This window comes from Mus pahari, chromosome 19 (assembly GCF_900095145.1).
Source record: "Mus pahari chromosome 19, PAHARI_EIJ_v1.1, whole genome shotgun sequence".
NCBI lineage: Eukaryota > Metazoa > Chordata > Mammalia > Rodentia > Muridae > Mus > Mus pahari.
The window spans coordinates 41,087,400-41,098,769 of NC_034608.1; the positions used below are offsets into that span (position 1 = coordinate 41,087,400).

The following is an 11,370-nucleotide window of genomic DNA, read 5'->3' on the forward strand; positions in this document are numbered from 1 at the left end:
CCTCATGCCTTGCTCAGCCTGCTTTCTGATACAAGCCAACGATTACCTTTGCCAGGAGGGCCACCTCCCACAGCGAGCTGCGCCCACACCCATCATCACTGCACGGTTGCCCACGGGCCACCGTGGGGGGGGGATGGGCTTCTTAATTGAAGTTTCCTCTTCTCACGTGACTCCAGCTTCTATCAAGTTGACAAACAAACCAACTGACGTGCCCGCTGACGTGGCACCAAAAGTTCTGGGCTGAGGTTTGGGCATGTCTGGTTCCGACGGGGCTCTGGTACTCGCTGCTTGGAGTACTTCTTGTCTGTGGGCCTCAGTTTCCCCCAACAGTGAGATATGTTCGTGAGATCATCTCGGATGACGCTATTATATGCCTAGAAGGAGTGCTTATGTGTGAGAAGGTATTTGCAGACTCTCCAGCACATCTCATGAGCAAAAACCCCTTCAGATAGACCAAGAATAGCCTAAGAATAGACTTTTTCAGGAGACACGCCCTGCTGTCCTAATGGGCCACCCAGTGCTGGCGAACGTGTTCTGCTTGGGGGGCGTGTGAAAGTACTGTTTATTACAAGTCTGCATTAAGGGGGCATGGCTCGTTTATGACACTTTTGCTTAAACAAGCAGCGGGGCTTCTCAGACTCCCACCCTTCATGTGAGAGCAGGGGGCCGGAGGGGGAACGGAAAACATACAGGCATTTCTACATGAGCTCAGCATGCTTTCCCCCCCCCCCCTGTAGGTTCTGGAAGGGATGCCTCTGTTTGCAGAACTCTCTGGGAACTTGGTTCCTGTCAAGAAAGCGGCCCAACAGCGGAGCTTCCATTTCCAGTCGTTTCGAGAGAATCGTCTGGCCATCCCCGTGAAGGTGCTGGCCTCCCGTGGCCGACTTTTTTTCCTGGTCTAGGAGTTTGGGAGGCAGGAACCCCTCCCCACCCCCCGAGAACACCAGTCTAGAGACATAAAGGGCCTTGCTAAAGCTCCCTGTGTGTAATCTAGGTGAGGGACAGCAGCCGCGAGCCAGGAGGGTTCTTGTCGTTCCTGCGAAAGACGATGAAGTACGAGGACACGCAGCACATCCTCTGTCACTTGAATATCACCATGCCCCCCTGCACCAAGGTGAGCTGCCACCTGGCAACATCCCTCAGAAACTCCCCGGGTAGACCCCGTAGACCCCAGAACACACGTGTGTCCAAAGGGCTTCTTTTTTTCCCTCTCATACACTAGCTCTAAGTTCCCAGGCTCCCCAAGGCTCGTGCCCGGTTATGGACATTTGTCTTGTGGCCAGACAGAGAAAGCTTGCCCTAGAACGCTTGCAAAGCCTGGTTATGTGATGTGAGGAGCGGATGTCTGAGTCAGGTGATGTTAGGACTGTTCACCTGGAGCCAACCTCCCTACCATGTAGAGGACACTGCCCCTGGCCGCTCTTGGGGCCTCTAGGGGGCACAGCTGAATGAGGACTTGCCCAAGGTCACATACTCATAGACAGAAGTTGTCAAGTCTCTTCTCAATTTATTTGCCCGTCTCACCCTTCAAACAAGGGGACCTGGGTGTCCCCAGCCACTGTCAAAACCAAAGTTCCCAAACTCAGCCAGGGGGTCTTGACCAGTGTACTTCTGCTGACCCCCGGTCACATGCCGCTTGGGTGGACCTTTGGAAGGGCCACATCTCCAGAATGTCACCGTGTTTCTGTCAGCGCCCCTGCACTGTTGTTTGAGTCATTTGCCTTCCATGGTCACCTAGAAGAGAAACAAGGTCCCCTGCATATATGTGACTCAGTTTCTCTTTTCCTTCTGGGGGTTAAGGGTGAGCCTACTGCTCTCTCAAATGGAATGTCCCGTGCCTAGAACAGATAGGCCCTAGAGTTAAGCCACAGGGCAGTGTCAGAAGTGAGCCACTGAACAGAAGAGAACCTAAAAAGGAAAACTGAGTTTAAATTCAAGACCTGTCTCTACTGGGTGACCTTGTGCAAGTTACCCCCTACATCTCAAATCTCCTCAACCAAGGAGACAGAATTCATAATGGTCCCTACCTGACTCCTAGGAGACGGCATCACCAACCTCCCATCCCCTCCTCTTCCCACAGTTCTTATCTATCAGGCCACAGACTACTGTGTCCCCTCCCTACAATATGAGAGCTTGCATCAGCTTCTCTAAGAGGGAGTGCAGTGGGTTTTTGCACCCCAAAACCCATTGCACCCCTTCTTTGTCTTCTACAGGGCAGTGGAGCAGAAGACAGGAGAAGGACCCTGACTCCCCTGACCCTTCGATACAGCATTCTCAGCGAGTCACGGCTGGGTAGGACCCACCCCTTGCCTAGCACCTCGACATGCTTGTTCCTATAAGAACGCCATTGTGTCCCCATAAGGGGAATCTGTCAATGATTTCCTTGCCAAGGACTCTGTCCTGGTGCCAGTTCATCTTATTTTGTCTGCAGCAGGCAAAGCCCTTCCTTTAGGTCTCTACCTGACAGTGCTCTGGGGGCCCCTGGGTAACCTGAGCATCCTTCTGTAAGGGCTGCACATCAACCTTACCCATGCTGTGCCCGGCCTGGGCTGCTAACTGCAACCCAATGCATCTCTCCAGGTTTTACCAGTGACACAGACCGTGCCGAAATGAAGATGGCTGTCATCAGGGAGCACCTCGGCCTAAGCTGGGCAGGTGAGCAAAAAAGCCCTGTGCCTACCTAACCCCATGGCCTTCCTTCCTGGGTGGCCCATAGTCAAGTGCTTCCAACCCTCCATCACCATCCACTGTGTATCTAGTCTGTGAAAGCCCATTTTATAAGCAATGCATTGAGTCCCAGTGGAGAGCAATGAGCTCCCTCCATGTTTGTCTGGTTCCCTGAAAACACTGTGAGAAACAATTTGTCCTTACTTTATAACAAGCAGACTGGAGACTCAGGGGGAAACAGCTGTTTATTTTACTACCTTGCCAAGCTGAGCCTCGGCCCAGGCTGTCAGGGGGACTGGTTGAATGCAGAGAAGAATTTATAAATGCTAACCCCTGAGTTAATAATCTGGAGGGAGCAATCTTACATACCATCTGGGTTATATCTTTCCCATTGCTGTGTATGTTTTGACTTTTTCTCAACAAAAACTGTGTCTGGGTTCATCTCTTCGTTAAATTCTGTTCATTTCAAAGCCCATTGGGTGCGTGGCCTTGCAGGAAAGCTTCGGCTGACACCAGGTTTATACTCCCAACTTCTGGTTTGAGTGTCAGTGAATAGTTAGAGCAGCGGGCATTAGCAGGGATCCAGGGTTCTCTGTTCATTTGTAGCTGAGCTGGACCTAACCTAGTTTGGGACACCTTGGAAAAATAAACAGATTTTTATATCTAACAGCAGTAACCCTTGATGTGACAGCTGCCTTTGGGTGTCTTAGTTTGCCTTGTATTATCAGTGGGAATGTGAAGACCCAGCTTAATAAAGCAAGTTGGTAGTTAGCCGGTAACAGAACACAAAGAATCAAACAAACATAAACACACAGTGGACTGTGCCCCCTGACTTCCCAGAGCCACACATTGCCTATCAGAGGCAGCTGTGGGAAAAGAGGGGGAAAAGGCAAGGTCTCCAGATGTTTAACGTCTTATCTCTGGCCATAGCTGAGACTACGATACTTCCTGGCTACAGCAGGGCAGACATGATTTAAAGAGAGGCAGAAAAAAAACCAAAAAAACAAAAAACGCTTCACATTTTGATGCAACCTCGGACCCTGCAAACTGCCGCATTCTTGCCGCTCGTTGTTGTCATGTTTATGTGGAAGATCACCCTGCACGCACTTGGCCTGCGTGGCAGTGTAGTGTGTTAGACAACTCAAACACCACGGCAGGGGAACTTGCTACAAAGCCTGGAGCAGGAATTCAGAATTAGGGAACTGTCCATTCCTTAGGCCTGTTAGGCTAGTTCTATTTCCTGCTTGGTGTGTGTGTGTGTGTGTGCGTGTGTGTGTGTGTGTGTGTGTGTGTGTGTGACAGACAGTTTGTTTGTGTGTGTGTGAGAGAGAGAGAGAGAGAGAGAGAGAGAGAGAGAGAGAGAGAGAGAGAGAGAGATAGGCATGCTCTGACTTGAAATCACCTTTACGCTCTTCATACTTAAGTACTCTGAGATAGATAGATAGATAGATAGATAGATAGATAGATAGATAGATAGATAGATAGATAGATAGATAGATATTCACCTTCTAAACACTCATGAGCAGTCACAATAAGAATGACGGGGAGGTGCTCTCATGACCGCAGGGTTAGCTTTCTATCCTCCAGCTCTTGGAGGACAGCCAGGGGCCACCTGTGCAAGGCAGTGCTTCAGGGAACTGGATCTATAGCTCGCCCACAGGCTGGGAACTCCCTTGCCCTTTGTGGTGAAGACGCTGGCTTGTTCCCATTGCCTCCTGGGTAAAGTCATGAAAGAAGAAAGAGCCTGGCCGTGTTTATTCATCCAGGCCCTCGTTTTTTTTTTTTTTGCTTCCCTACCTCCATCACAGGGAGGACAGGGAGGTGGATACTCAGCACCAAATCTTTCCTGGTGGGAAAGAACCCCGGACTTAATGGCGACCATTATAAACTCAGCGCTCATACTGGCTCTTGGTTCTTTGCCTACAGAGCTGGCCCGGGAGCTGCAGTTCAGCGTGGAGGACATCAACCGGATCCGAGTAGAAAACCCTAACTCCTTGTTGGATCAGAGTACAGCCTTGCTGACCCTCTGGGTGGACCGCGAAGGCGAAAATGCAAAGAGTCAGTACCACTTAGCCAACTCTCTTGCTAGATAGACCTGCGCCTCACCAGGGTCCTTTCAGAAGTCATTCGGTGGCCGACCTTGGCTGACCTTGGGCTTTCTCTCTATCTGCCTCTCCTCTCACCTCTCACAGTCTTGAGGTCCCCTAGGCAACCCTACCAGAGAGCATTGCCAGTAGCTCTAGCCCTCAACATTCATCCCCCTTTGTTCTCAGTGAGGTGAAAATTGCCCAGTGCCTCTGAGAAGAATATGCTATAGGATGTAAGACTATTGTTTTCACAGCATTCCTATTGAATGAGTGAGGGCTGTGTGGTGTCGGAGCAGAGGGGAGGGCCTGACCTAGTCGGCTTCCACTCTCATCCTCTTAGACACACCCTGATCCTGCCTGGGGGAAGTCTTGTCTCACTCTCCTTGCAGCATCTCCTCAAAAGACTGCCCTGTGCAGGAGCTGGGTGCTTCCAACTGCATCTTACATCTTAGGCCAGGACTTCAAAAGGACAGTCTTTCACCTTGTTTTCTTGTTACTCTTATAGCTAACACACACACACACACACACACACACTCACACATACACACACACACACACTCACACACTCACACACACACCCTACCTTTGCTTCACATCAGCCACGGAACATCTAGTTTGTGCTCAGCAGAGCCTGCACACTTGTCTAGCATGCACAAGACCATGGACCTCATCCCCAGCATCAAAAGAAGCAAAACAAGCAGACAAACAAAATAAAACAAGCTACCAATAGCCGCTGGTAGGGTTGGACTAAGACCTGTTGTATGAAAAGATAATTTATCCGAAAAGGAGAACTACTTCTCTTTCCCAGACTTCCTCCTGCCCCTCCCCGCCCATCTGTCGGGCTAACACAGCATTCCCCCCCCCCATCTGTCGGGCTAACGCAGCATTCCTGGCTGCTCTAATTTCATCTGGATTTACTCAAGAGCTTCCTTTCTTCTCTCCACAGTGGAGAATCTGTACACAGCCCTGCGGAACATCGACAGGAGTGAGATTGTTAACATGTTGGAGGGCTCCGGCAGGCAGAGCAGAAACCTCAAGCCAGAGCGGAGACATGGGGACCGGGAGTACTCATTGTCACCCTCCCAGGTGAATGGTGAGTGTCCTGTGACATCAGGCCAAGGCTGAGCTGGGGCCCCCACCTTCCAGGTGTCAGCACTAACGGTCCCTTCCCATGGCACTTCATCCCCCGACCCCCACACCATCTCTCCCTCCTGATAATGGGAGGGTTGTTTAGTCAGTGATGAACCCCTCCTACCAAGGAGAGCAGAGGCAAGTGAGAGAGACAGGAGACACTCATCTGTGCAGGTGGGCATCCTCCTGCCTCTGTGCCCACATGTGGAACAGTTCCTAGGCCCTTACCACCAGCCCCTGGAACCAAGGTCCCAGAAGGGCCTGGTGTGGCGAGAAAAAGTTTGAGTCTTGGAAGAAGTTGTCTAGGCCCTTGCCCTAGATTCTCCCAGCTTTCTGTTTCACTCTTCACAAGACACAGGTCCTGTCAGTGTTCCTGTCCCTGTCGGCAGAATATTCAGTGAGTGGGAAGCAAGGGGCGTGGAGGCTCTGGCCCAAGGTCTAATGGGAGTCAGCTGATGGTATTCAGAATCCCACTGTGAACCCTCAGGACTAAGGGTGTCTTTCCTTGAGCCCAGTCTCTCTTCCCTGTCACTCTCTCCCTTACCCCTCATCTCATCTGTTCCCCTGTGCTCTTTAGTATGGTTCAGCATGGCAGGGAGCCCCAGTGTGACCCAGCCCAAAGAGATAAAGCCCAGGAGGCCCTGGCTGTGGCCACTGAGCTGTGTCTAAGGCCTGCACGCTTCACAAAGCAGCAATATAAGCAGCCACTGCCATGAAGAAGCGGAGCCTGGAGGTCCCACGGCCTTTGCCTTTGTCTACCCTCGCTTCGGCCGGTGGACGTGAGGGGGACCCCATTTCCACTCAGCCCAGTGTGGAGGTGCAGAAGCCTGGGTATTAGGCCCTTCCCGCCTTCTGGCCCTCATAGAGCAGAGACATCTCCTCACCTTTAGAAATTGGGCTAGATTCCAAGCTGCTTCCTAACTTTGAAAAAATCTTGTCAACTGCGGGACAAGATGGCTGCTGGTGTCCCATACCTCCCTGTGGACAGCTATGTGATGACAGTGACGCTCCCCAAGCTGCTAGTTGTAAAGGCTGTCCCTGGCTGTGTACCTGTGGGACACAAGGGTCACAAGAGTCGTAGCTTGTGATACCACCGGGGAGCAGGGAGTATCAGGGGCAGGTGAGTTCTAGACTAGGCTGGATACAGGGCTTCCTTCTGCCAGGTGGGGCCTATGCATGCTAAACCTCCCCTACTCTCTCTCACGTCCTGCGTCTCCTGAAACGTGCTGTCTAGCCCCATTGGGTGTGGGGCTCATCTATCGATCATGTCCCGTCTCCTTTCTTTCTGCCCTCTGACCTCATCCTGACTACTCATTCTCTTGTACTTCCTGTTCTCCACTGTCTCCACCTGGCCCAGTGTACAGAACTGTCAGATTTCACAAGTGCATGTCACAGAGGACTCCTAGCTACCCCCCGGCCCCACCCCCACCCCCTCATGGCTGTCTCCATGGGCATTCGTTGCGTGTGCATGGCGTGTTGTCTGCGTTGCCTTGTGGCGGCTGCTGATGCTGCGTAAGCTCCACCCACTCTTCAGATCCAGAGGGTTCCAGAGCAGTGATCCACAGCTATGGGGATTGTAGCTGTCCTCTAGGAACCTGGTTGGAACCCTATGGGGAGCCCTTATGTAGGCCAGCTCCCCCTTCACAGAAGGACAAAGGGCAGCTGAGAACATCTGTAAGCTTTAGGAAATGCGACTAAACACTGGATCTTTGGTGTGTGCTTCTTGATATTGCCCATGCTATGTCAGTCAAGTTAAATCCACTGATTATGCCTTAAATTAACTTAACATTCATGGGACCGTCACACTCGTAGAGTTTCTTGGGTCTGAAGGACTCTTGACTCCATGCAGACCAGAAAAGTGTTAACACCTCAGCAGGACCAAGTCCATGAATGGGACCAAGTCTCTGTGTGTTCTGTGTCTGACGATAGGGCTCTGCTGCAGTGGGCTGACCCATTTGGCTAATAGTTTTCAAGAATCAGCTACATGTTAGGTGCCATTCTAGGAGGCGAGTGAAGGCAGTTCTCAGACAAGAAAAGAAATCAGAACTCTGCCTTTGTGAAATGCTCTGCGACGAAAGCCCATGAATAATATGCGTGAGGATGTATAGAGTGTTCTATGGGAGTAAATAAGCCAAAATAAGGGGGCTGGGGGACTCAGTAGCATAGTAGGACAGCTGCATTTGAACAAAGGCACAAAGAAAATGAGGCAACGAGACAAATGTAAAGAAGAGGGAGAGAACATTCCAGAAGGGGGCGTGTCTGGTGGACTCACAAATAGTGAGGAACAGAGTTGCTGGGACAGTAGGAGGTAGGGAGAGGAAAGACAGAGACCTAGGGGATACCAGGAAGCCAACCACAAGGGTGTCAGAAGAACGCTGGGTTCTGTGTGGTGTGGGCTGAGCAAAAGACCACCTCCGTCTCCCTGCTCTGTTGAGTTTAGATGCTTCTGTACTTCTGGCATCTCTGTGCAGCCGGCTGAGCCTCATGCACCTAAAACCCCACAGATCTCTGGACCCTGCAGGCATGTTGCCCTCAGTGGGGGGGGCGGGGCGGGGCATTGATCCTTGGCCCGATCCTTTTGGGTTCCAAGGCATCAGGATTGGCTTACATGTGGTTGTCCCAGCCTCGTCCCTGTCCCAGGAAGACTGTCTCACACCTGGTATCCTTCTGGATGCAGGGGATGGGAAGATGAGGGAGAGGCACTGGCCTCCTGCACCATCTCTGGGTGTCCTCTGACGAGGCCACATCGCGCCTGTCCCCGTGCCAGCCGAGACCTACACATCAAGGTTGTCACCGTCATCTCAGTTTCTGAGAGGTTGGCCTCACTCCTCTGCCTGTGTCTATCTGAAGAACAGGGACTCACTCGGGGCAGAGCCTGCAGAAAAGGAGAGGGCAAGAGGAGGAAAGCAGGGTCCTTATTTGAAAACAATCTTCCCCTGGCAGCTTGTCCCGGCCTATATGCCTGCACTGTGGTGAGAAAGGCTGGCCCAAAGGCTAGTTAGTTTGTCCTACGTAAGAGGGGACCACCCAGACCTACGGAATAAGCACTAAGAAAAAAATGCCTAGAAGAAAAACGACAACAAGACCCAAAAATAACCCCATGCTTCTAAAAAGATAGATAGATAGATAGATAGATAGATAGATAGATAGATAGATAGATAGATAGATAAAGCCTTATATAGAAAGAAGAAAAGCAGGCATCTCATGCCAGTCAGCTCCGTCTGTGTTGATGAGGTATAGTATGTCTAGCTGGAAATAAAATGTCCTTCGTTTATATCAACTTTTAATGATACATCTAGTGAAGTCTGACTCCTGTCTGGTTACCTGTCCACACCGTTTGTTGGCTACTAATATTGAGCTAAGAGGATGGTTACAGCATTTGGGTTAGTACAGACCCAGGGCAACGAGCTGATAAGCAGAAAGGTCACCTGGAGTCCCTCTCAACTCTCACTGGACTCACGAAGCCGAAGCAGGCATGATCTGCAATTAAAACCTCCTCAGTAAACCCAAGCATGAGGCGACACCAGAGGCGCTGCGAAGGTGGGCGGAGGAGGAACTTAACACGGGTCCACCGTGCTCACCGAGTCAGAAACAACTCGAAGTGCTCATCAGCTGCTACAGCCAGAAGTTCCCTGGCTGGGGAAAGTCCTCAAAAAGCAATGCAACATGGTGCTAGAGAACATGGAGGAGATGTAGAGCCAGGTCCCGGAGACAGACAAGGGTAAGAAGTAGTCCCCACCAGTCAACAAGGACCTGATGAGGAGAAAGGCCACCTGCAGTCCCGCTCGCCTCTCGCTCAACCCAAGAAACCAAAACCATGTGGTACAGACAGACACACGTGTTACTGAGGGAGGACTTGGTCACTGTGGCCCCGAGGAAAGGAAGGAAGGAAAGAAGGGGAAAGAAAGGCGGGCTCCTGGCTTACTCTAGTCTGTGTATGTGACTGCTCTGATCCTCCCAGGAGACCTATGGAGTGGAAGATGCATCGCTGACCCAAGTGGAACAGGACTTCAAGAGTCCTAGAAAGACTAGCACGTCTGAAACTTAGGTAGGACTAAAGTAGATCTTCTCAGCGTCTTCTCTACCCTTGGCCTCCTGAGACAATCCACTGAGGGTGCATAGGCCACAGCGACTGACCGTGACACCACACTAAAAGTGATGCCCGCCCACATCAGTTCTATAGTTGCTGGGATCCTCAGACCCAAGTCTGAGTGGGTGGGTGGGGTTCTCATGCGTGTGTTTCTCCACTCACACCTAATTTGGAGGAAATCCCCACTCACATGAACACCATGGAAGCTTCAAGGCAGAAGAGTTACGTAGGATTCCCCAGAGCCTCTAGTGTTTAGTGAAGAGCAGGAGACCTCCACCCCGAGGTATTGATGAGATTCCCAGGGGTGACAGAACGGCTGTCTCTGGTGATGTGTTTATGATGTATACCACTTCTTGCCAAGATTTGGGGATTAGACATACCACTGTTGTCACTGATGCTGCCCAAAGCCAGAGAGCCATCGATGAAGCAACACTTTGTGATACATTGGGCGTCAGAAAGTAAGTTAGTGGATCCATGGCGTACAAGTGAAGGGGGTCCTTGGATGACTAGATTCAGCACTAACCGCATTCCAGGGAAGCCCAGGTGATCTCCCGGGATTAAGAGGATGCCGAGGTCCCGGAAACCAAAGCAGCTATACTTCAGAAGATATCAGGCAAGGAAGAAGACATCTAACAAGAGTCACAATGAAGTCGGGCGGTAGTGGCACACACCTTTAATCCCAGTACTTGGGAGGCAGGATCTCTGTGAGTCTGAGGCCAGCCTGGTTTACAGAGTGAGATCCAGAACAGAGAAACCCCTGCCTTGAAAAACAAACAAATAAACAAAAACAAAGAGAAGAGAAGGAGACAGAGAGTCAGAACGCTGGAGTCCCTTGGAGGGTCTCCTACAAGCTTCAGCTGACCGTTGAGCAGCTGTTCACAATGGCTAGCCTGACCATTCAGACATTAGCTAAGGTCAAAGAAGGGTCATGCTTCAGGAAATGGAAAAAATCAACCCAAACTTGATCAATGCGTAAGATCTGCCTAAGAAACCCTGAAAGGAAAACATAGTAGGATCAGACTGCTTCCCAGACATACTGCTGTAACAGAACAGCAGCCAGACATGTGCAAAGCTACAAAAATAGCCAGCACCCAAAAAGGTAAAACGCATGATGTCTGCCAGCCAAAGATGACCAGAAACCAGAAGCAGGCAAGCTGAATCAGCAATAAGGGGGAAAAGACTGATTGCTACAGATGAGCAGACAAGAATGTTGGGACAGGGCTGGAGAGATGGCTCAGTGGGTAAGAGCACCCGAGTGCTCTTCCGAAGGTCCAGAGTTCAAATCCCAGCAACTACACGGTGGCTCATAACCATCCGTAACAAGATCTGACGCCCTCTTCTGGAGTATCTGAAGACAGCTACAGTGTACTTACATATAATAAATAAATAAATCTT

The 11,370-nt window shown here is 50.9% G+C and overlaps 1 protein-coding gene across 8 annotated transcripts in view; it reads left to right on the forward strand.

Moving 5' to 3' along the window:
* Ank1 (ankyrin 1) overlaps positions 1 to 11,370 on the forward strand; it is a 178,917-nt gene that overhangs the window by 145,219 nt on the left and 22,328 nt on the right. For all 8 annotated transcript variants that reach the window (XM_021219247.1, XM_029532290.1, XM_029532291.1 and 5 more), the window contains 6 exons: positions 738 to 863; positions 995 to 1,114; positions 2,214 to 2,292; positions 2,581 to 2,655; positions 4,594 to 4,725; positions 5,701 to 5,847. In XM_021219247.1, coding sequence (XP_021074906.1) covers positions 738 to 863; positions 995 to 1,114; positions 2,214 to 2,292; positions 2,581 to 2,655; positions 4,594 to 4,725; positions 5,701 to 5,847 — 679 coding nt within the window. The remainder of the gene's footprint in view (positions 1 to 737; positions 864 to 994; positions 1,115 to 2,213; positions 2,293 to 2,580; positions 2,656 to 4,593; positions 4,726 to 5,700; positions 5,848 to 11,370) is intronic.